Below are 26,563 nucleotides of genomic sequence, written 5' to 3' on the forward strand. Positions count from 1 at the left end.
TTTAGTCTGATCTACTAAAGCATACAAGTAAATGTGTCCTTCCATAATTACAGAATGCATCCTTTAATAAATTGTCATTAGAAAAACGAAGTTCAACAAAAACAGCATCAAACATTAAGGCATGAGCATTACTGAAATCAAGGGATTTTTTTTATTGAAGTAAAAGCTCATTTACAGAAAGAACAGAGACTGTTCTACTCAATAACATAGCAGTAAGTTCTCAATAAGGAATGTCAACGTCCACATGAATGTTCATGCAAAACCAGTTGAGGGTGGTATCGGCGTACGCATTTGCTCCCAGCCAATCCTTAGTGACTAGCCGCAATTTAACAAAATGCTATTATCAGGTGCAACCACATGGAGCGGATGGGAGCAAAAGGTTATTATAAAAAAATAATTAGATCTCGACGACAACAAACCGAAACAGAAAAGAAACAACCAAAAGATGAATGGACATGTGACAATGTACAATTTTCAGAGCTTAAAGCAGCACTGCACAGCACATACTGAATTCAAAACGTGTATAGTCCTTATACCACTGAGTCGCTTTAGTACTGAGAGTATTCCTTGGTTTGAAGTTTAGCGACGATGCGCTCCAACTGCCTCTTAGCTTCACACTGAGGAAAGTTGCCCATTTCATAGTATTGTGGAGCGATTTTCACCAGCCTACAGGGACGGAGAGAGAAAGATTAACCATGTTAACCAAGACAACAATATTTTTTCCCCTTTTCCAACAAAGTCCTCTTAACACGCACAAGCAAATATTACATTTGCACGTGGAAGGTTTAGCTTACCATTCGGGTTTGATATCAGTGCAGGTGCGGATGTAGTTCTTTGTGGTCAGCACAAACTCGTTGTAGAGAACCCACTCTGGCTTATGGTCCAGTACAGTGGAAGGGTGCAACTGGACCACCTGGTTGTCCTTCACCGTTAGATAGTGTCCCGTGCGCTCCAGGTGAGCAACCTGATAAAAGCATAAACGCAAATGAAGAAATAAATCAAGCGGCAGCTATCAGAAAGCACACGCGGGACTGTTTCTTTAAGGCACTTAAACATGCGTCGTACGGATGTCGAGATTAACCCGGGCAATCCGTCTCAATAAACGCCCAACGCAAACAGAGACATGGCCGATGGGACACCCAGTAATTTGTACACTGAGGCACAAATTTGTCTCACCAGTAAAGGTTAATGTTGACAAATATTTCAAAATTAATGGAGTAATTCCACGAGCCAGGTCACTTGTTTCAGGTACCCCCTCCTGGAGACAGACTCGATAAAAATGTCATTTCCTTTCCCTGCGTGGGATGAAAATTGCCTTGATTTCTTATTACGCGTTTAAATGGTCACATTTTGATATAAAGCCACACATTACATTAGAAAGCTTTGGTGATGCTCTATTCCCAAAAGGAAGTGTAGAAATGTCTTTTTAGTTAGAGAGAGGAAAATAATAGGAGAATTTTAGTTCTGCTCTAAAACCAGCGTTTTTTTAATTGACTCTATATATTATTAACAGCTCAAGGGTGTTCTCCCGCTACCACTTCAGGCACGACTACATTTACAAAATATAGCAAGCCTTTTTATATACAGGGTATCTTTTTGTAAAATAAACCAAAGTCTTTAACTTAAAGCAAATACAGCCACAGAAAAAAATGAAGAGACCATTTTAAAATTATTTTTAGTTTGTATGTGTTTTGGTAAAAATGATTCTTTTCGAGTCATTCTGTGAACTACTAACAATATTTTGCCTTAATTTCAAATAATAATATTGTTTCTATTTGAATTTATTTGCAGAAAACTGGAAAAACAGGTAAAAAACAGAAAAGATGCTGTGCACGCATTTTTTTAGACTTCAAATACTGCAAAGTAAACAAGTTAATATTCACTTTTAAGCAACACAACAGTAATATCTGTACTAGACATGTGCCCGGTTAACCGCGGTTACCACTAAATCCTGCTGAAACCGAGCTGGCTGCGATAATGCAAGGTATCGTTTATTTTTTTAATGCGTAGCTTGTCCGTGAAGCACGGCTCTGGGATCAGTAGGAAATGCTGCTCGATCTAAAAGCAGTGCGAGTTTGAGTCGCTTATAACGTGCATTTAAAAAAGCAACACCCGTCAAACATGATCATTATAAATATACTTTATTATCATAAAAATACCTGAGGAGGCTTGAGGATCGGTGATAAAAACATGTCCTTGGGCATTTCCTACTACTAGCATTATGGTCTTCTTCTGCAGTGCGTATTTGGAGTTTCTGCACAAGAGCGCCCTCTGGCTTTCGGATGCAGCAGCATTTTACCCTACTTCACTCACAAGTTGTGCATAAATCACGTGATATATATTTTCGGTTAACCGGGCATATGTCTAATCTGTACACGGGTCAAAGACGAAAAAAGGGTTTAAGCATAAAAACAATAAGTGTAATACTGCTTTAAGTTAATGTTGTTCAAAATAAATGAAAAGGTTCTGTTTAATTTAATTGCATTTTTGTTTTTCTAAGCAAATAACTAAATATCATTCATTTTCCCCCGATTTACAGAAGACGCCCACTAAAATGTCATTCAGTGTCAGGCATATTTACAACAAAAATAAATTTATGACATATTAAAAGACTAATTACTTTCACCCCAAATGCTAATTGGTAGTTTTTTATTTGCCACTTTCCTAGGTTTTGCCCATTTGTCAATAAGAATTTTTTACTCATTTAAAACACAATAAAATGTAATATGCTCCCTTAATCTTTTATATATTTTAATATGTACAAGTCAGAATAAGCATGTTGTTTAAATTTGTACATAAATCGTGTCAGACACTGAATGACAATGTATTTCAACCAAATTTTGACACTTTTTTCTCCAAAAACTTGAACCATGAAGTAGACATTTAACTTACATTTAATGTGCTTTCTATGGACATAAAATCACTTTTGTGAATTTCTATTGATGGGGAAATCTTAACGTATTTGACCCATATGCATTTAGGAAAAGTTCAAAATTTGGAAAATGTGGCTGTAAGTGCAAACAAGAGCTGATAGCCATGACTAGATAGCCATGCTGTAAACAGCTGATTTTAGCTTTCAAAACTCAACCAGTATGAAGCGTACATGTTTATATTTCTGAGGCTCTACAGTGCTGTTGAATCTCATTACTATCGAGAGAACCCTGAAGCGCAGATGCTTCTTGCGAGACAATGATAATTCATGATATCATGATCATTTTATCAATATTGTGTATTTCAGTGTGGCCTGTACATCATATTGACCAATCAGCATCATGGACCGGAATTATCCGTTTAATAACATTTTGTAAAGTCCCACAGTACTGTCTCTTCAGGCAAACCATACATGGTATATTCAGAGATTATACGGATAAACACAGTCAGTTGGAATTTATCAAGATCCGATGAAGCGACCCTCAAGGCCACAACCACATGGCTTTCTGTTGATGTGCCAACACATTATGTTTTAAGCCTCTGGGTTGGGAACACTTCACCGGGATAAAAAGCAAGGAAGAGAAACCATTGGACAGTACAGTTTTCCATTAAACACATCTCTGTGGACGCCGAAGCAATATCATGCACCGATATCCTCAAATGCCTTGAAGACATTAGATAAAAAAATCTTCACTTTTCATTTAAAATATTAGAGTTAATTTAGAGGATAGCAGAAACAAACCTGCATGAAGAACCCGGTGACGAGAGCACGGCGGATGTTGATGTAGTAATCTCGGCTGGTGAACTCCGTGCTGCGACGTGGCAGGTTGAAGCGGTCCATGATACGCGAGAGCTGCTGCCGCACATTATCGGCAGACATCAACGAGCGGTAGTTGACGAAGTTATCGTAGCACCACTGCACAGACTCGTGGTCTTGAAAGACAATACAAACCAGGTTAAGTGAGCATAATATCTACACGTCTCAAACACACACGAGCACTGCAAAATCTTCACCAATCCAAATACGATGTTACCCAACATGACAGTTTGAAGAGATTCAGTGCCTGCTACAGTACAGTAACTCATTCATCATATAGTTTATCAACAGACAGTTTATCAATAAATGTTACATTAGCATAAAAGATACAACTAAATATCCAGGCCATATTAATCATTTAATACATCTGCATCGTTCAATATGGAATATTAACGTGAGTGTTGTGTATACATACTCTGTTTGAAGGCGTGGTAGACGTTGAGCAAGGTCAGGTGGTCCCCGTCGATGTGGGCGAACCTCATTTTGGACTCGTCCGCTGCCTTCTTAGCCTCGGTGGGGCGCACAAAGCACTGTGGGACTAAACAAGGTTGGTATGGGCCCCAACATAGCCGCCCATAGGGATGAGTCAAGCGTTCACCCAGACAGGACACAAGGCCTAGTTCTGAGGCTAGAGCACGGCACAGGGTACGCTACACCAAATGGTAGGATGGGGTGAGGGGAGAGCTGCTTTCAATGCCATTCTGGAAAAGAGGAACGGTGGCTGTGGAAATTAAATTAAACCTGTGGTCTCTGGGGATCTTTCAAGGAAGGATGACGGTACTCGACTGATCTACTCTGAAATTATCAATCGCTTGTTGGACTGTTGTATATTGATATTGAACTAGACAAGCTGTGTGGATCCAATATTTGGGTTCAGGTTATCATGAATCTCGAGAGCAGGAGTCTCTGATCTAGGCCTGTCAAACGATTAATCGCGATTAATAGCATCAGGATAACTAAATGCATAATCCTGTTATTTAAATTTGTCATCTGGCTGTTCTGCGTGTCGGATTGAATGAGGTAGAGTTCTTCACGGGTTCAAAAAATGAGTACCCGAACCCAAACCCGTCTAACAATTTTAAAGTTGGACCCGGACCCATGCAGAACCGAGAAAAGTCTTTAATTTACTACCCGACGTGGACCCGAATGTTATTTAAAAAGCTGGACCCGAACCCGGCTGGACCCGACTCGACCCGGTCGGCACATATTCCACAGCAGATTCAGTCCGTAAAAAAGTGGCGAAAATAAAACCTGCTGCGAGACCGCATATTGAGAAACGGCCTTTATTTTACGAGCATTTTACTGTTTGAGTACAGCTATCATCAAGCACACACTAAAACTCAAGCATCTTACCGACGACCCGTCAAAATAAAAGTCCCATTAACTTCGAACACTCCGATGATAAAATACTGTAGTATTTGCTAGAGGAAACTGTAGTACTCTTGTAGTAAATTGATAAACTGTAGTAAACACTGTAGTATACTAAAGTAAGGTTCAAAAACACTATAGTATCTAGGAATTTTACTGCAGTTTACTAAAGTATATATCACTATAGTATATACCACAGTAATTTATGTGGACAAATATACCTTTATTGTATAGTAAAAAAATGAAATACACAGAACTTAGAAAAAATATTTTTTTTCTAATTTATCCATCTGTATGTAGCATTAATGTCATTTGTCAGTTACCTGCCTATTCATGTGATGAACTGCACACTTGCATATTTTTTTTAATGACGACAACAGACGTTTTATACTTGTGCTACAACTGTTTGGCCTCTGTAGCACCAGTGCTATGTGCAAAAAAGTTAACGTACAGCCCTGATACTGATACTTATAATAATTACTGCTTGCCTTTGTTCATTAGCAATCATGGAGAGTATTGACAAATTTCAATGGCTGCAGCAGACACCAGGTAAAACGCTTATAAGCAAACCTGACCAATCAAGATCCGAAACAAATATATTGACGCTTCAAATGAAATTTCATTGTTATTTTTGGACAAGCAATATTTGTACTCGGACAAGTAAATTTGTCATTCAAGGACAACCACATGACAATGCTTAATATCAAGCCCTGTTATGGATGCGATTAATCGTTTGACAGCCCTACCCTCAATAAAAAAAAAAAAGAAGTCTAGAGAAGATCAGACTTCAACAAAGCCAGTCTTGGTAAGCAACAGTATTATTGGATTTGGTACTCTCCCCCACCCCTCTGCATTACAGACATTACAGAAATTGTTCAAGCGCCGTTCTGATTTGGCAGTCCTACCATGTGACACAGTAAGGGACGCAACTTGCCTGTTGATAAGAACTTCCTTTGTGTGTCGTTCTAGATAATGGAAACGACTAAGTAGCCAAATGTATAAGGAGACCAATTACGTTTATGTTCTTGCAAACATTATGATTACCTTGCAATAAAATGATGGTTGGGCCAGCTTCAAGTTTTGGATATATAATGAAGACATTAAAGCACTGGCCTGAGCACATTTAGACACTGCTAATTGGAAATATAAAATTGAGCTACAAATAATTACTTACATAGTCCATTAGTTTAAATGACATAGCCAGACTTTTCTCTTCGATCATATGCAGGGGACACGTGTGCTCATGTAAGCATGCATTACCTGATAACATTGCGGTGATGGAGAGGATCTCGTTGGAGCAGTTGAACTCGCAGCTGGCGATGACCATCTTGGCCAGCTGGGGGTCGAGAGGGAACTCGGCCATCATGGAGCCCAGCTCCGTCAGGTCCCCGTCGTCATTCAGCGCCGCCAGATAGTTCAACAGCTCAAGGGCTCGCATCAGCGTCTCGGGAGCTGGAAAAAGAGATTGATGATAAAATATTGAAAGAAAACATGGAAGTGTAGGGAGTACAAAATTGTCAAAATAATGTGTTGCATTACAAAATACACGGAAAAATTAAAGGAACAATTCTCTCACTAAATGCTCTCACTAAATTATTATATTTTTTAAACATGCAAGAAATAAATCTTGGCCCATTTTTAGGGTGGTTTTTGTGTGCTTATTGTTCACATTTGTTTTACATTTTGTTTGTTTTTAATTGTTTATTGTGTATTTTAATACATATTTAAAATACATTCAGTTTTAAAAGTGAAATAGAATGCATTTATATTCATTTTAATTGTACATAGTGTGCAATAGAACTCTGTGCCAGAAAACATTTAGGAAGCCTTCTCATCTATAAAAAATGTGAATTAAAAGGCCTTTGCTTCTAGTATCTGGTGTTTGTCTTGTGGACAACCAACTTTTAATTCAAGACAAAGGGGGCTAATTTTTCATCTGACATGCAAACAGCAGTGCCACTAATTCAATTACAGCGAGGAACTTCTACTTAATGCATCAACACTGGTCACACACCAACAAATTCAATTACTGACCTTTGGCTCTAGAGAGTTTGGGTCTAATGACCAGTTGCATGTTAACTGAAAATTAGCATTGCCTTGGGTTTGGAGCCGTTTGCTGAATAGGGTAAAAGACTAGGGCTGTCTGTATGAATGAGTCAAGAAAGCTTCATTAAAAAAACAAACCACTATTGACCTGGTATCAGACATACTTTTTCTTTTTGCTAAGAAGGATGAGATAAAACAAGCAATATGCTTCAAGCAAAAAGTGTAGATGCTATAGAGTCAACCAGGATGGGGAAAAAGTCATTTATACACATCAGTTATAAACTGTAGCACAGAACATGCTGATATGTTAACTGAAGGCAAAAATCAATGATAGAGAATGCTAAAGGTACATTGAAGTGAGGAACGCGTAAGCGAGCGTTTGGCAAATGTCACCGGGCAAATGCCTTCAATCGGCTTCATCCAGCCCAACAAATCCCTTCTGCTTTTCATTTGGCCTCCTGCGTGTCTGTCTGAAAGCGTCTAAACCTATGCTTACCAAAAACAGGTCAACAAATACATAAACAGAAAACTACAGATAAACAGTCAATGGCATTAATGTAGGGTAGGGCCATGTGATGCGTTATTTTAGTATATTAAATTACATTACATTTTGAATATCGAAACATCATTAACACTATGTATGGTTATATTAGTACACAAATCTTCGAGCAAAAAAGAAAAGATACATAGTTTTATGCTTACAAGGCTTTAAGACAGAGACGAATCTTTTAATTACATTGCCCAGGGCTATGTTCATTATTTCAAGATGCTTTTATTTTGAATTAGTTGCAAAAATATGTTGAGCCTAGATGAAGTCATGAACCTTTCAGAAAAGTCAATGATCCAATCATACAAAAACTTCCTAACTGTTATTCAGCAATCTGGCGGTTTTAATGAAAGACCACATCCGTCTCCAACCTGCTTTATTACAGCAATTACAGCATCAAAGCCACATCTGACTTTGAAATAGAAGCCTGTTTACAAGAGAAAGATGGCCGCCCATAACACAGAACCGTTGTATAAAACCATTGACGATTGAATCAAGTCACTCTGTTACCTGGTGGGTCCATGAAGTCAAAGTGCACCAGATCATCAATCCCCAGCTTTTTCAGCTGTAGCACCACAGAGCCCAAATTGGACCGGAGAATCTCAGGGTACGTGTTATCCTGTCAAGAGAAAAGGGGACACACAGAGAAAATGAGATGGAAATAAAACGGAGAGTTAATTAGCCAAGATTCTCCATGCCAAAGAAATCTCTAAATATATCAAGAGAAACAAGGCTACAGATTTTGAGGGGAAATTAAATGGTCAAGTCAAACAAAGAGATGCGTAATATGTCGATTTTAGCCATGTTTGTTTTAAAGGGGGGTAGAACTGGGCATTGTATTGGAATAAAATTCCACTTTCTAGTCTTTAAAAAGCAAACTGAACATCTTTAATCCTCATCAACATATAGACTTCGCCAGATGTAAACACTGTTCCAGCAGCACTTCCGGTTACATATATAATTAAATCATTACGCATTTACATTTTAATTCATTTATAAACTAACCGCTGGTTGTATTCTGTTCAAAAATGTGTGTAGTGTTATAAAATTGAAAATTGAAAGTTCTTCTACACTAGCGTTGTTTACATCTTCTGAAGAGGTCTATACAGGTTTTGAATTTTTATTTTTAGGCGAACTATCCCTTTAAAGGCTTCAAGACCAGTTTACTTGTAAAAACGCGTTTGATTCGACCTTCGTTTATTTAAAAAAAATCATGGTTACAATAACGCAAACCAGAAGTGAATTTTGGGGAAATAACATTGCAACAAAAGCTGTTGATTGAGCTCAACAGCCCCAAAATATTCCATCGAGCAAATGTGCTGGTCAACCTACTGCTGCCCCAAGCATCAGCACCATATACACGAATCGGAGCAGATTGAAACCGAGTCACTCACCTGCATCTCAGTCTTGTAGGCTTTCTCAGTGTACAGCCGGAAACACTTGCCAGGGCGCGTACGTCCGGCACGGCCCGCTCTCTGCTGGGCTGAAGCCTTACTTATAGCCGTTACCAGAAGCGACTCGACTCGAATGCGTGGGTTATACACCTGTGCAATCATAAAGAAAGATGCGTGTGAATAATAAATGCACACCATTGCACCACAGCAATATGCCAAAGCGAAGCCATCCCTCATCTCTGACCGGACTACATGTATGACAGCGGCAGCTGGGCCGGGGAAATGTCAGCGGAATATATAACTAGCTTTTCTATCTCGAGCCGCTGTCAGAGCCCCGCCACTGGGTTTATCTGGGGATTTCAGAGGCAAGAGAAACAGATGATGGGGCGAGATTAGACAAGTGAGGCGAACACTAACCTTTTGCTTGGCAAAGCCAGGATCAATTACAAACACCACGCCGTCGATGGTCAGGGACGTCTCGGCGATGTTTGTAGAAACCACGACCTGCGAGAGCAGAAACAATAAGATGGAGATTGAGATCAAACAGCTCTTATCTCCTGCAAACAAAAAACCTGAAAAATATCACAGCGCGAATGTGACCCGCCAGTCGCATCCCTCGGTCAAGTAAAAGTAAACCTTTGCTCAACATGAAACACAATTTGAAGAGGCATTCGAGTAGTTCTGTCGCAAAGTTACTAAACTGCTGAGTATTCATCCACCATCGTCACTTCCGGACATAATTTAAGCTTTCAAAACTTGATTTAGTGTCTGGGAAACTTCCCAATCTGTGTTTTTGTCTTCTGTAGGCAACGACACCACAGAGCAAAAGCTCAACCTGAATCCTCTACGCCAGCAGGGTGCCTGTTTAACAACGTGATAAGAAAGTTTTGCACTGCTCTGGGCAAAACCAAAAATCAAATTAAAAAGGAAAAAGTTCCGTGACTTAAAAAGAAAAGTGGGAATTAAATCCTTAAAGACACTTCGGTGAGCCGTCACAGGCTGGAAGACTAACACAACCCAACAGGGGAGTAAGGCAACAGTTGCTACAATCAAGTCGAATAGAGAGTGCGCCGGATGAACCGGTCTGCTTTCCGCCGAGCGGCCCGTCTAGACGCATTACCACTTCTCTTTCTGGAGATGAGATACATGTCTGTGCACAGCGTGCAGCCATCTTCCTTTCCCTGGAGACCCCCACGTCTAAGAAACTCTATTATTCATGTCGCGTCTCGCTCCTTCTCTCACCTGTTTACAGTACAGGTGGCCTTCGTGTGTGGTGCGGCGACATACTTTGAGCTGGCGATTGCAGACGGGCTTTGATATGAAGGGGTGACAGCATCTGAAAGAGAAGCTTTGAAAGAAGGCTGGACAGAAGACGGGTCATACACTGTGTGTGCAGATGATTCATGTACCCAGAGGTGTTTGCATCATAAGGCAGCATATGAGGGCAGGCTATATTAAAAACCGTCGCGTCGCACATTGCCTGGAAGGAGACTATCAACGAGCACATAGCGTGCGTCGGGAGCTCATTTGAACATAAAGGGCTAGAAAAAAACAGAGCAAGTGTAGCTTTGTCGCAAACCCCGTCTCTGTAGGCAGCATCAATGTGCACTTCATTCAATACTAAGAAATATCACTTAAAATAGATTTAAATCATAAAAAAACAGGTTCGTGATGCATCGTTTTCATGCGTAATTCCTGCATATGTGAATCACTTTGAATTAGTCACTTATGAATCATCACTTTCACTCTAGTTAGGATGCTGGCAAAGGAGACAGGTGCCTATGTAGGTAGCATCCTAAGTTCTTTTAACAAAGTAGACACAGTTAAGATTCAGGAGCAACTGACAAAACATAGTGAGCTGGAAGACCACGGCAAATTGAATGGTACCGCTTCATTCTGTACGAAGGAAAAACTCAAAAAGGGCAGCGAGAGAAACCCTCAAACAAGCAATCACTACAAGAGCTTAAGCCTGTTTTTTTACTTCTGCGTCGGACCTACACTGTAGCCTCTACGCCGTAGGCAACGCGCTGGTTTTTGTTTATACATGTGCGTCGCTGTCCGCATCGACAGGCAATGGCCACTAGGTGTTATTTATTTATTCATTTATTTATTAGATATTATTTATTATAATGATCTTGCTTGGTCTATAAACACCATGCACTGTGCTGTGTTTTACCTTTCTGTGTTTTTCTTATTTGCTATGCACATTGTGAAAAGCGCTATATAAATAAAATTGAATTGAATTGAATTGAATAGGTGTCAGTGTCCACAGGCATGTTGCTTGTGTAACCAAGACAAGAGACAAAGAAGAAGCGGTTCGTTGTGTACGCTGTCTGAGAAGCATTTAGAAGTGATATCGGCAAGTAAACAGTCACTTTTGCAGCTTGAGTTGCTAAACAAAGAAGAAAACGTCATTTATTTCGATAATAAATTTGGAAATGCGTATGAGTAAACCCGACGCTATCGCAGAATTCTTTTACCTGAAGGGAGGGGGTTCAAGCAGACCAATCACAGCACTTGCGGTCCGCTTCGCAAGCTGTTACATTTTTGGTGAGGCACGCATCAGGCTACGGCACAGGGTACACGTCTCTGCGTAGGCTACGGCGTAGGTCTGACGCAGAAGTAAAAACAGGCTTTAAAGACAGAAAAAGAAACACGTGCCAGATGATTTTGGTTCACAACACAATGTTGTCTGTGAAAAATGTAATTTGCATATCAGAGCAATTACACACATCACATCAGCTCAAAGGTCTCGTTAAGGTGCAAAAGCATAGTGCAAAGGAAATCATCACAGAAGATGCTCGCAAGCCTGGTGATGGTGCTGCAATGCAATGCAAATTTTAAGTTATACCACAAAACACTTCAGGCCACAGGAAGTGTACGTAATCCTCTTGTAATGCAATTTAGTCTCCTCCAGCTATTGAAGATGCTACTGATGCTTTTGAGGAACTTAAAGGGATACTTCACGCAAAAATGAAAATTCTGTCATCATTTACTCACCTTCCAGTTGTTCCAAATCTGTATCAATTTCTTTCTTCTGATGAATTGCTTTGTTCTGAAGAATGCTTATAACCAAACAGATTTTGCCCCCCATTGACTCCCATAGTAGGAAAAATTACTTTCATTTTTTTGTTCTGTTGAACACAAAAGACATTTTGAAGAATGTAGGACAGCAAACAGTTCTGGGGCACTTTTGACTACCATTGTATTTTTTCCTACTATGGTAGTCAATGGGGGGCAAAATCAGTCTGGTTACTAGGGCTGTCACGATTATGAAATTTGATTGACGATTAATTGTCTAATAAATCATTGCGATTATGGCGATTAATTGTCTGTTTTAGGGCTTTGGCGATTATGACGATTAATTGTCTGTTTTTGAGCTTTGACATTTAATTCTCATTCATTTTTGATTCAGCGATTGAAACGACCATATTGTTCTGAATACAAGACTATGTTTTTTTCTTGGAAATACATCGGAAAAAATTGGGTCATCATATATTTAAGGTTTAGGCTTTTACCTGTCAATAATACAACCACCAAATACTTGTAAATGAAGTAAATTGATCAGGTGTGAATTGAAGCCACCATTAAAATTTGATTTCAAATTTTTTCTCACTTGCAAGACTACAGTAAAATTTTACTTGTGTGTTAATGAAATTTTGGTAGACTGGTTTTCACACTGAGATTTGCTTAAATAATATTAAATTGTACTGCAGGTAATTTGTTTATGTTTTAGTTTTTTTTAAGTGATTGTGTTGTGGTGGTACATTTTACAAGTATTACCATGCTTTAGTAACAATATATACACTAAAATATGCAATATGCAGATGCACTACAGCTCCCCCTAGTGTCTTCTATAGAGATGTGCAATAATTGCGATGATCCGAAATCATCGCGATGAGGTCAAACAATCGCGATGAGACGATTATTTAATAATCGTGACAGCCCTACTGGTTACAAGCATTCTTCCAAATATCTTTCTCTGTGTTCATCAGAACCAAGAAATTGATACAGATTTGGAACAACTCGAAGGAGAGTAAATGATGACAGAACTTTCATGTTTGGGTGAAGTATCCCTTTAAATGTCACCTTTAAAGAGTGAATTCCTCTCCAGCCTTCAAATGCAAGGCTGTTTAGTTATTCATGCAGCAGGGTTCTGCACCTCCTCGCTTGATATAATTCAACGACTGAAACCACTTATCTCCCTACATATTTTGAGAATTCAATGAAAAAGGCCACCTTAAATCCGGAGACCTGTGCTGACAGAGTGTGCTTCTAAAAGACCACCCGACAGTGTGATCCAGAACATGGATGGAGAACATGTGGTTCATAACCAAAGTGCACGCTCAGAAAATACGAGCACCTGTGAAAGATCTGTTAGAAGAGATAAAGTATTCCTGAATAGTAGTCATGGAAATTATCAAAAGGCGAATGCCACTGGCATGAATCACATGGCACTCGTAATGCATTTAGTGTTTTTTGGCTTAGTCGTATTCATTGAACCATGAGCTGTTGAGAAATTGCATCTTTTAGAAGGCAATGATCCATGATCAAGTGGTCTGGAAGAAGGTTGGCGGGCTGACCGAGCAAGGCTAAAAAACATTTCACTTGAATAAGTACAATTTCAATTCGACCTGCTCTTCGTCCTCGTTGGTAAAAGCTTGAGTCATCCTCCAAATGAGCAAGACAACCAAGACTTGTTGAGAAAGTACGACAATAAGGCCAGAAATATACAAAACATGCCTGGCATGCCTTTAAACTAGCTAGAGATTTAAAGTGATAGTTCATCCAAAAATGGTGAAACATTCTGTCGTCATTTACTCACCCTCGTGTCATTTCAAACCTGTATGAACGCAAAAGAAGATATTTTTAAAAACGTTGCTCAACAGCACCCATTCACTTGCATTGGTTGTGTGTTTATGCAATACAACGATTGGTGTCGGCGCAAGTGTGGTTACTAACTTTCTTCAAAATATCTTCTTTTGTGTTCTGCGGAAGAAAGAACGCCAAACGGGTTTGAAATGAGGGTGAGTAAATGATGACAGAATTTTCATTTTTGGGTGAACCATCCTTTTTAGGAGTAACGTCTTAAAACTTTTAAGCAAAGTCAAAGATACATTATTAGCTATCAACATATTGTTTTTCACATGGCAGCCTCACTGTGCCCTTACCCAGCATTCCAAGCATCTACATCAAGGCAGATCTTGCTACATCCCAATAATCACTACAACAAGGACGTACAGCAGAAATTCGACCTGTCCTCAGTACTCCTCCTGACTGCTGAAAGAGTCATATGCTGAAGTTAAATCCGGTCTAATAAATCCATGCATCAGCACAGCAAAAGCGGCTATTGGATTTGTCCTTAAAGAGTACGCGACGGCACAGGTGTTGATCTCCATGCATAAAATATGCATATCCCATCGTCCCGACGAAGGTGGCTTATATGCATTGTGTTTAATGTATGCCGGAGGGACTGATAAGCTGATATTTTAACAAATGAATCTGAGCCCACCTTTACATACTAGCAGCCACAAAAGAAATGCAACACTAGACAGAAAAAAGCATTCTTCAGGCACTGAACACATAGACCACAGAAAATGGCATCATTTGTGTAGCGTGCACTGCTTGAATCCATACTAAACCCTGGTGTTGACCGCAAGGGCGTTCTATTTCAACCTTACATGTTTGAAGTGTGTTAGGTCGCAGCTTTTTCAACACTAGCCCCTGCATATCCACGTCCACTTTCATTTTCCTTTCAACGGCGCGAGCAAACACCAGCCGATGTTTGAACTTCTGAGCAGCTTATGGCCTGGCTTACAACTAATCAAACCGCTGAAAAATCCTCAGCCTCTTTAAACATGGAAGTGGTCAGGGGAGAGATGAAATGACACAATGCCCCACCGGTGCAGGACGGAGCGGTAATACAAGGCAGACACCCGATTCGCCAGGCGGACGGATTCGGCTGGTCGAAACGCAAACTAAGCATGCGCCGCAGACTTCGTACAAATACAGCCATCAAGCTGAAGAAACAAGAACGGGGAAGTTCTCGGATCAGTGAACGGTTGCATTAGTTCATTAGGACATCAGTAATGTTTGGCGGTGATAATGACAAGCAGAACTGTAGGGTACCCATGATTCATTATACAACTTTTCATCGGCTGTTTGGCTAAATGTTTGCAAACTCGCAGCCTATGATCAAACTTGACGTTCTGTCACCCGTCACGCACACGTCCAGGCGGTTCCCGCATTGTAACTGGAGTTGTCTGAGAGCTAGAAAAAAGAAACCGGAATACAGAAAACTGACGGAAGAACGCATCTGCATAATTGCCAGAAAACAGACGACCCCCTGGTAAGAAAACGCTTTACAGTTGTTCTGATAAACACATTTCATTCCTTCAAAGCCAAATATGGCAAGACGTCCGTATTCGAATCGAGACAGGCGGAAACAGAACGGAGGGAGTCAAATCGAACTGCGACGGTCCAAAATAGCTACAAGAGATTGATGCTCCAATGCTTTTCAAATTATAGAAGGATATGAGTAATTTTCCTTTCCAAAATTAGAGAAAAGAGTCATATGCTGACAAAAGCGGCATATGTTGTGAGTCACTGCTACACCAAAGCCGGCAGGAGAAAAAAGAAACAAATTTTCAACATTCCTTACTACTCACCCTTCCTCATACTTTAGATGCTTGTATTAATATTTCTATATTCGTGCATTCATACCACATCCCACAGACAGAAGTGAAGGATACCACATAATGCAGATGATATATTGGTAAAACAATCCTATTATTGCATTGCAGGTCATGTTTTACCTTTCTGCCGATGGCTCCGCTTGGTTTGCGAGGTGGAGGCGGCTCGAAGATCCTCTGCTGTTGTTGTGGTGGCAGGGTGGAGTACAGTGGGATGATTTTGATGTCTCCAACGTCAGGGCCCAGGTCGTCGATCTCACGTTTGATTCGTTTGCAGGCTTCATCGATTTCCTAGAAAATAAGTAGATTGATGTTAGAACCCACAACACGCGCGTCATTTTCTCAACGCGCAACAGTTACGCTAATCCGCCTGTTTGTCCAACTTCAATACGTAAACAACTGATTTTGAAACAGCGTCCTGTTAATCTTCGCCTCAGTCATCCCTTTACAAACACCATTAACTGCTAGATCGATTCCCTGACACCCCAGCACCGCTGAGACTTTGGGTGGTTTAGTCGCGGTACACTTGACGTGCCAGTTGTGTCAACCGAGTGAGAAAACGAAATCTGGAGTGCGCGCTGCGGTGTGGTACTTGGGTATGATCCCTATGGCTGTGCCATCAAGGGCACGTGTACACTCGCACGCGCTTTATTATTCCAGATGGCGATGTAGTAGGGCTAATGTGAAATGAGAAAGCTGCAACGATGCATAACTGCGAGCAAATCACAACAGATCAGTTAAGTGAAGCTGAACATTAAAAACATAGCGGTTTGAGATGTGGAAATGTATGACAGTCGTCATAGAGAATTAGGAAATATAACTGATCTAATCGGCTCGGTTGCGTTTGTGTCAAGTAAAGCGTGCTTGCGCTGTGCATACTGTGTTAAACATTGATAAACCACTCTCACTACATGAAGATGAGAGGTGAAGGCAACTTCTAGGGTTTCAAATGTTTTAAAATGAACAGTTTTTGTCAATCTGTTAATCTCAACCACTATTACCAGCGGTCACTTAACTCCCTATGAGACCAAATATTGCCTTGGAAACAAATGTCTCTCTCCCTGTATGAAGATACGCTTATTATAAGTGGCACAAGCATTCCGACTTCACAATCACAGCCTATGTAGTACCGCCATCCTCAGGTCAAAGAGAGTACTGCAGCTTCATCACAAAAGGGAAGATGGCCGGTTGTGAACGATCTTTGTAAAACACAATGCCAAACCATTTAATGCTACCTTAGCATCTTACAATAAACCATTTATCCATCTCAAAGAGTGCATTTGGTGACACAGAAAGGCCCTAAAAGTCAGCTACATCTCATAGACGTTTCCTTTTATTTCCTTTCATTGCGTATCTAAGCAGCCATAACTGATCATTCACCCATTAAAGCATTAAAGCCCGGGAGTGTGCACACATCCCAGCAGAGTTGTGGACACACAGCGGTCCCGGGGGGACAATAAGCACAGAAAATGGTGCCGGTGGCCATGTGCATCTTAATCAAAGCTCTGCCACTACGGAGAGGGACGAGGCAAATCTGAATGGATTGATCAAATTAGCTGAAGTATTAATAGCCCATCAGCCCTTGGGAAGCTGCAGCTGTCGGGAGGACTGCTATCCGTGCTGCCAAGGCACCAGGGGATGAGGGAGACGGCAGTGCCAATGCAGAAGAGCCTGCACCTGGAATCGGACGCCAGTACGAGATACCTCGCTTCTCAGAGCGGCCGAGATACAAAATTTGAAACGGCCCCTTTAATCCGCACGCCGCAGATGCAAATGAGTTGGCACAGATCTATGGGAGAGAAATAATCTTAATCAGCGGTAATTTATGGCTGATTTGAACGCGCAAAGTTAAACAAATAACGGCTTTATATCAGCGAAGGGGTTTTAAAAGATTGGCCATTTTGAAAGTAGTCTAATTGCTGTTTGCTACTTTGTGAAAGATGTTATTCCTATATAGTTATGTCATACACTTCTTCTGCACAGTTGAGATGCTGCATTAGGGGGACGGTTTAGCAAAAACATTTTTTTTAATGATTTAATCACACTCATGTTATTCCAAAACCAAAAGAATATATTTTGAAGAACGTTGGTAAGCAAACAACACTGGTCCACACTGACTTCCGGTGTATAAACAAAACCACAGAGACATTTCTATCTTCTCTGCATACAAGTTTACAAAGACATGAGGATAAATAAATGACCGTTTTTATTTTTGGGTGAACTATGCCGGAGATCAATCTAACACCTGAAATGAAAACGGATGTTTTACACATACACTGGAGAAACTACCAACACGAGCCTGCCATTAATAAATAGGATGTCATATTATTGGATTAGGAGGACGACTTCTGTTTAGAAATGGAATAGGGGGGCAAATGGTTACTGAACACAATTGGTGCCACGAAAGCATAAAAGATCTTTTTTTTAGCGAGGATGTTTCTTCAAATGTATTGAATTAGTGTGTGGATGAGATTATATCATTTTATATGATTTTAAATCTGTGATTTATCTCACGGTCAAGCAACACTGAAACGTCTCATTGCCATACGCAAAAGGCGCTTTAAAAAGTTAATTTGTCTTTGATCTTCCCGAAAGGAGAAAGGAACACCCCGAGCACACCGGGAAGGCTGGCGATTTTCCATCTGTGACAGTATTTATCATTTGGGTGGGTTCTTAACCCTCTACTGCGCTCAGGTGAGCGCTGGTTGCAAGAGACGTAAAATAATAAATGGATTAATTTCAGGGCTGAATCTGGGTCACTCTCTGTCATCTCTCATAGGCTTTTGCTTTTGTGCCAAGACCAGCTGTGTCCACGGCCATTATCAATCTAAGCATTGATCTCTTCTGCACTATTTAACTGTTGCGTGCGTGCGCCCGAAAGAGGCAGAAACATGTCACAGATGAAAAATGTGCCTCATAATGAGCATCTTGAATGTAAAGTCATAAAGCCACACACGTCCAAAATAAACTACCCACAATTTTTCATCTACAATATTTCTATTTCTGTTGTCGAAGTCTAAAAGGCTTCTGCACAGTCGGCATTACCAAACAGAATTGCAAAAGTGTTTTCAAATGCAACACTCCGCACTGCGCCATTGGTTAAACAAACAGATCATTGGTCATAACATCTAAATGCATTTCATGAGCCAACATTTCTGTGCTTTTTTAAACATGTCACCTGAACATTTTCATCGTCAGCAATTGTTTGAAAAAACAGGTATGAACAAATTCACATCCCTGGATGAACAACTGCGGTGTTTCAATACGAAAATTCTTCTTCACAACACAAATTTATGCTAGACAAGACCCCAGTGACATACCTCCTGTCCGGTAAGGAAGAGCAGTACATCTCCCTCGTCTTCCTCACACATGTGGATCTGTATGACCGTGCGAATTGACGCCTCCAGGTAGTCCCTCTCCGGCTCGGGCGTGTAGAAGATCTCTACGGGATGCGTCCGGCCAGGAATAGTGAGCAAGGGGCAGCTGTCGAAATAAACCTGGAACTTCCCAGCATCCAGGGTGGCGCTCATGACGATGACCTAGAGGGGAATAAACAGACCAGACTGAGTTGACATGTAAAACAACATCACTGCCCGTGTCGAAGCTCCCGGAGAGAACGCACATCTTGCTTTCAACGCACTATGATTGTAATGAAGGGATAAAAAACACCAAGCCATTTAGAGGTCCACGCAACACCTATCCACATCATGGGATGTTAAAATCGCTCTTAAAGCAAGTTAAACTTTAAAGCTGGATAGGGACAGAAAGCCAAGGGATCGCTTGCAATCACCTAAACTTATTTAACAGTCTCTGAACACATGTATAACCTTTAATTTGTTCCTGACAACAAGAAGTCATTACCCATCTGCTTTATGAGTATTGGGTCCAGCACATTTCAGCCATAAACCTCGCAGCGCTGCCGCTCTCCTTGGGCTGATGGCTTTCAAACGGGCTGACCCAGCAGCAGTCGCTGCACCTCTGCTAAAGTAACTGCCAGTGCATTTCTGAGGGACATGGCCGTGTTTGTCTTTAAAAGAATGGCCACACAGCTGTCAGGCGTGAGAGCGGTTTATCGACAATAGTCGGATGAAGAATATACAGAGAGATGCTCTCAAACTCAATTACTATTTGCAGTTGTTTGTGAAAAAATCTCCTGGCTGGGGCTGAACGTGGAAGACAAGTTTGCAGTTCTAGCAGTGATTCCGCTAGGATTTTGTTCAACTTGATGACGTCACTTGCTAATTAACATATTTGTGACGTCATCACGTAGTTTTAATACTGCGTTCAAGACACCTCGGAAGTGGGATATTTCAGCTTATTGCCCAATAAAGCAGTTGTCATTCACATATTTTCTGCTTCTGTTGTCAGTTCTGTGACAACAGACAACTAGGGATGCTCCGATTACACTTTTTCCTTTCCCGATCCGATACCTGAATTGTGAGTATCACCAGATACAGATCCCGATCCGATATCAGCACTGTTTTTACTTTTTACATTTAAAGTAGAAAGAAACTGGATTTTTTTATGTACTTAAGGACTGCATTAAAGGCAAAAATAAACATTTAAAGATGTATTTATGAAGTGTAATGAAATAAATGTCCTAAAGTACAGATACTTGAAAAATGTACTTGAGCAAAAGTAAAACTACTACCATTGATCTTTGTTTATTGCACAAAACTATCAGGTGCAGAGAGACACAAAAGTGCTCATGCGCATCCTGGACACAGAATGATGCGCTTAATGCATGCGCTTCTAGGTTCTTTACGGTTATGAAAAGCACTTTCTCTTTCTGAAGTAGCAGCGATCTTTGCTCCCCGTGTTCATAACATTTAGAACCCAAAAAAAGAGATGTTATGCGTAGGGCTGTCACGATTATGAAATTTGGCTGACGATTAATTGTCTAATAAATCATTGCGATTATGACGATTAATTGTCTGTTTTAGAGCTTTGACTTTAAATTCTCATACATTTTTTATTCAGCTTTGAAAAGACCATATTGTTCTGAATATAAAGACTATGTTCTTTTTCTTGGAAATACATAAGAAAAAATTGAGACATCATACTTAAGGTTTAGGCTTTTACCTGTCAATAATACAACCGCCAAATACTTGTAAATGAAGTAAATTGATCAGGAGTGAATTGAACCACCATTAAAATGCTATCAGTCATAGAAAAGCTTCTAGTCTGTTTTTTTCTCACTTGCAAGACTACAATAAACGTTTACTTCTGTGTTAATGAGATTTTGGTAGACTGGTTTTCACACTGAAATAATATTAAATTGTACTGCAGGTTATTTTTATGGTATATGCTTTAGTTTTTTTTAAAGTGATTGTGTTGTGGTGGTACATTTTACAAGTACTACCATGCTTTAGTTACAATATATACAATAAAATATACAATATGCAGATGCACTACAGCTCCCCCTAGTGTCTTCTATAGATATGTGCAATAATTGCGATGATCTGAAACCATCGCGATGAGGTCAAACAATCGCTATGAGACGATTATTTAATAATCGTGACAGCCCTAGTTATGCGTTAAACACATCGTGCGTTGTGTTCATACAACAGTTTACACAGCCTTTTTAATCTGAGGTTTAAAAAAAGTTATTGTTGTGTTGAATGACGCATAATATTTAGACAGCTTCCAGTGCTTTGAACTAATGACACTCATCAGAGAGTAACGTTACCGGTTCCAGCAAAAACACAGTAATTTTAAAGGGATAATTCACCAAAAAAATCAAAATTTCCCCATGTTTTACTCACACTTTGTGGTGAAATATCCCTTTAAACAAAACTATTATTTAATGATTATGAAGAATAACAGAAACATTGGAACATCTTGGAAAGAGTAACGCCCTGACTCTCACCGAACACTTTCGCATGCTGACTGGAGATTGACAGATGACCGCACCAGCGGAGGTCAGAGTTTCCATAACTACTTATGCTATATACCAGGGTTACATTACATTTACATTTACATCAGGAAACCTGGTGACGAGCCCAGCGGCTAAATTATTACAGTTGTCCGCATTGTATAGCTAGATAAACTCTGACGTTATCAATAATGTTTGTGTAACGGAGAATTTCTCTCCCTCTGAGGCTGCGTGTGAGACAGAGCAACTCCGCAGCCAAGCCTTGTTAAAAGACAAAACTTCTGGCTAAAACGTGCACGTTACCTACTCTGCGTGACTGCTATAAAACAAATGCAAGCAGTAATTATTATTAGTGTTAAGGTTGGAAGTTAACTTTTTTTGCACATAGCACTGGTGCTACAGAGGTTTAAAGTTTGGTAGCACAGGCCAAACAGTAGGAGCACAAATATAAAACGTCTGTTGTCATCATTAAAAAAGATTACGCAAGTGCAGTTCATCATGAATAGGCAGGTAACTGACAAAAGACATTAAGGGGCTGTGTCCACCGTGGCGCATTAAGCGGCTGAAAACACCCCCTGCAGGCACAGCGTTCTGCCCAAAATTTCTACTCAGGGCGGCCGGTCGAACGTCGGTGTTGATCGTGGGAAAAACGAATAGCACCAGCGCTGAGCGCGGAAAAAACGTCAAGTGATGGCCTTTTTTGAAAGCGTTTAATAGCGTTTCCATTGAAAACAATCGAAAAAACATGCCGGCCGCAGGCGTAACACAGCGGACACAGCCGGTGGACACAGCCTCTAATGTTACATACAGATGGATAAATAAGGGCCATATCATTTTTAGACTACCTAAATTTGTTAAAATTTTTCTAAATTGTGTGTTTTTCCTTTTTTACTATACAATAGTGGTATATACAAATAGTGGTATATACAGTCAGTCATTGGCCTAGGGTTATTCAAGAAGGAAGAGGGCTCCATTTTTTGTTTTAATTTAGCCTACTTGTTTTGCTCAATTTATTTGAAGTTATATTGTATTATATTGAAAAGCAAGACAAAAAATAAAAAGTAAAAAATGGCTAAATAAATAGAAGAAATACGAAAAGCCATGTTCGGTATTCGGCCAAGTGTTTCATTTTTATTCTGCTTCGGCCAAGAATTTTCATTTCGGTGCAATCCCTACTACTGATACTGACAAATAATTTACTTGATGACAGCAAATTTGGTTCTGCTTATTTAAAAAGAGGCAGAGTCTACAGAGAAGCTTTGTTACTAATTTGTGCTACATAGAGACTGTAATCTGAATTCATTTCAACCAACAGAAATTGTGCTCGTCAAAAAAAGTTAATATTTAATTGTTTACAGTGTTACAAATTAAAGCAAAATGAAAGGTCTCGTGTCATTACGTTCTTACGATGATTTTATTGTGTATTAAGGACACTTTCGCTCATGTTCACAACACATGTAAATATAACGTCAAATAAAACTTAACAAGAGCATTCGCCTGTTTTTCGTTCTTGCTGTGAACGCATTTGAAATGATCCAGCGCTGTCTCATAATGCACAGATAAATGAAGTTTCCAGAGCTCCTCCATGGTTAGTTTCGTTTTAAATGTCTCATATATCAAATTGTTCAGCCACAGGCTTAAGAAAAAAATCCATCACAGCAAACCGTGACTCGTAATGATGCGCTCACGTTGTGTGTGTGTAAACTTGTCAATGACGACCTGGATAGTGCGCACCCATGACGCGAGTGACCCGCGCTGTTCACCATCACACACAGCCTGCACTGGTGGCGGGCTCGCGTTTTACTCGATGAACGGTTTATCCAAAAAGACACTAGGTTTGTCGTTATACGTCTTCTGAACAAAAGGGGTCAGAAAAGTCGCTAAATCTAGTGAAAGAGTTGCAAACAATGGCCGGACAAATTATGAATGAATGGGAAAATCACTGTAGTCATGGCGGGAAGGATTTTTGGCGTGGTGGCACGCCATGGCGAAATGAATGTAGCAGAAACACTGTCTTCATTTGTTTAGGCGACACCACAATAACAATACACATCATTCACTGAGAAACACACAATATGTGTCTATTTTCTAATGTTTGGTTTCCAAACCATGCTGCAGTTAAAATAAATGTCTGAGGCAAAATAAGGTATGAGATCAGCACGTCCTTAACATACCTTAAGGTCTGACCTCTGACGCACCACCTCTTTCAGTACACCCATCAGAATGTCTGTGGCTAGCGTGCGCTCGTGAGCCTCATCGAGAATAATGACACCGTAACGCTCCAGCAAGGGGTCGTTCATAGCCTCACGAAGTAACATACCATCTGTCATGTATCTGTAAACACGAGACATGGTTTATTTTATAAAGGCATAAATACAAATTCCTTAAAACAAGAACAGTTGAATACGTCATTATTTGGTTTGTTTGTACGGTGACTTACTTCAGTATGGTCTTTGCAGAGCTACAGTCCTCAAATCTGATAGAGTATCCAACTTCCTGTCCCAGCATGACATCCATTTCATCTGCCACTCTTTGGGCCACACTCATGGCTGCCACCCTACGTGGCTGAGTACAAGCGACCCCACGCTTCGGGCCGGGAAGGGCCCTCACCATGTCTACACACCACTGAGGGATCTGAAAAGAGAAGTTGAAACGTTACTAAAATATGAAATCGGGTCATTTAACGAGTAAGCTCCAGTGAAGTACAGTCTATTTTGTTTTTGATCATAGGTCCCAACGCTGCCCCTTGCGGGACCCCCAACATAAAACATCTCAATGTCTCCCTTATCCGAAACAGATTTGCATGGAAAACATTTGTCACTTTATGATGTATGCGAGGGCTTAGCAAACACATGCGGGCTAACCTGTGTAGTCTTTCCAGAACCTGTCTCTCCAACCAGCACAAAGCTCTGATGACGGTTGAGGATATCATTAAAGCGTTCTTTATATTCCCAAACGGGCAACTGCAGCCTCTTCTTGAGGATCTCGTAGAAGCGTGGGGTGTGAGGCAGGTTGGTGAAGGGGTTGATCTGCTGCTGCATGGCCGCCTGCTTCAGAGGGATCATCCCTACACCGCTGGACACACTGGAGCTGAGGGACACACTGGAGCTGAGGGACGCACTGGAACTCTTGCTGTCTCTCTCTCTGTCCCGATCACGATCTCTGTCACGGTCGCGGTCACGATCCTTCGATCTCTCGTCACGATCTCTGTCACGGTCTTTACTGGGGTGAAGATGCAAAGAGATCAATCAGCAACAAACAAGACATTAAGCCTTTTCAATGCTTTAAATACATTAAATGAAGCTAGCACAATGATTCATCACCTTCATTTAAAAGACAAAGATGTTTTAATGATAATAATCCTTGATAGTAGTTTAGCATTATAACGATATTATAATAAAAAATACTTTTAACCATTTCTTCACATTTCACAATACAATCTACATACTATGGAACCACTGGGTAGGCCGCGCTTTTAGCCACACAACCACATACTTTAAAATAACATTCAAAGATATACATTCCCATGTTATATATATCTATCCTGCGTGCATTTCATCTGTAATCTCGCGTTTTTTTCCTTTCGCAGCCTCGCGTCAGTTTCTTTGCACATTCCGATACCGGTTTCGTAAAGTTTGCGTTGAAATAACATACTAACATTCACACCATCTTTCAGCACTAATGCAGCGACCCTGTTAACTCGTGTTTATCCACATTTTACATATTACTCTATTTACATATAAACCAGCAGCGGAGGAAACACGAAGTGAAATGTCAATGCTGCACGCGGACAGCGCACGTGCTAGCGGCGCCTGTCACCACAAAGACGACTGGCGCGCGCTACCGTGTAACGTTAAATTACACAAAAATGTTACACAAAGCATTAAATTAAACTCCGATGGCAACCGTTAAAGTCATATGCTTTATTCACGAGCTAAAACGTCCCGTTTCGTGTATCGCCGGGTATGCGTTTCTGAACATGCTAAAACAAGCTAACGTTAGCTCCCTCACAGCGGACAACTCAAACTCTCCTCAGATTTAACTTCACTTACCCGTCAGACGATCTCTTTTTGCTTGACGAATAATCGTCGCCTAAATCCAAGCGATGTCGTTTTGACATCTCCTAATAGAAAGGTTACGGATTAAAAGAGAAAGAGGTTGGCAGGTTTTGCCACTGCGTTGTCCCGCTTTCCTGCGCGGCTAAACGACAAGATGGCGACCGGAAGCACTCACATCATCAGTACCATTTCACTGAATACAGAGGAAAAGATTGTTTTGAAAATGAACAAACCATACACTCCTGTTTATGCCAGTTATTCGTTACAGTTTTGGATTTATTTTGTGTACAAGTGTTTCTGTACAAGTTAACAGCGGTAAATAAAGGTCGCAGCCTCCTCTAAACCTGCAGTCCCTTCACTGCTTAGAGCTGTACAGCTTTCATTATTAAGCCATTTTAGTTTATATGAATTAATATAAACTAAAATTCATATGGTTCATATAAATCTTCGTATATATGAAATAAAATAAAATATTTAATAAAAGTGAATGAAGTCATTTTTAATGATCTACAATTAATACAATCAGTGTTGGGTAAATTACTGTAATTAATTACAATGACTAATTACAATTTCAATAGTGTAATTAGAGTACTGTAAAAATTACTCTCTCCAAAAAGTATTTAGTTACTTATTACTAATTACTTTCTATATCCTATATCAACCTTGATTAGTTATAGGGACAGGCATGAAAGGGCTCTTTTAATTCATTCAAATAAATAATATTAAAGTACATAAAGTACTTTTATTAACTGACCAAAGTATTACAAATGTGAGAATTATACATTAAAGCACAGATTTTAAAGTTAGACTCTGAATTTTGATGTCAATTCCACTA

General features: G+C 40.2%; 1 protein-coding gene across 1 annotated transcript; it reads right to left on the reverse strand.

Annotated features, from left to right (window-relative positions):
• Nucleotides 1–137: 137 nt before the first annotated feature.
• Nucleotides 138–25,945, reverse strand: dhx15 (DEAH (Asp-Glu-Ala-His) box helicase 15). Its single transcript, XM_057332393.1, has 14 exons — nucleotides 25,723–25,945; nucleotides 24,535–24,892; nucleotides 24,111–24,304; nucleotides 23,845–24,004; nucleotides 19,116–19,334; nucleotides 15,919–16,086; nucleotides 9,521–9,607; nucleotides 9,104–9,253; nucleotides 8,220–8,328; nucleotides 6,377–6,568; nucleotides 4,164–4,286; nucleotides 3,674–3,864; nucleotides 795–964; nucleotides 138–666 (listed from the first exon to the last, which is right to left on the reverse strand). Exons 1-14 carry the CDS (start codon nucleotides 25,788–25,790, stop codon nucleotides 549–551), a joined length of 2,307 nt encoding a protein of 768 aa, XP_057188376.1. The 5' UTR covers nucleotides 25,791–25,945; the 3' UTR covers nucleotides 138–548.
• Between the last annotated feature and the right edge of the window lie 618 nt (nucleotides 25,946–26,563).

Source organism: Triplophysa rosa, linkage group LG1, assembly GCF_024868665.1.
Source record: "Triplophysa rosa linkage group LG1, Trosa_1v2, whole genome shotgun sequence".
NCBI lineage: Eukaryota > Metazoa > Chordata > Actinopteri > Cypriniformes > Nemacheilidae > Triplophysa > Triplophysa rosa.

What these genes read in the sequence shown, in the direction of transcription:
- dhx15 (XM_057332393.1), bottom strand. Translation starts at nt 25,790, where the DNA reads ATGTCAAAACGACATCGCTTGGATTTAGGCGACGATTATTCGTCAAGC. An exon ending in GTCAGAGGTCAGACCTTAAG is followed by an intron (nt 19,335 to 23,844) that starts GTATGTTAAGGA and finishes ATTCCCCTCTAG; the next exon opens with GTCATCGTCATGAGCGCCAC. An exon ending in TCACCGGGTTCTTCATGCAG is followed by an intron (nt 965 to 3,673) that starts GTTTGTTTCTGC and finishes TGCTTTTATCAG; the next exon opens with GTTGCTCACCTGGAGCGCAC.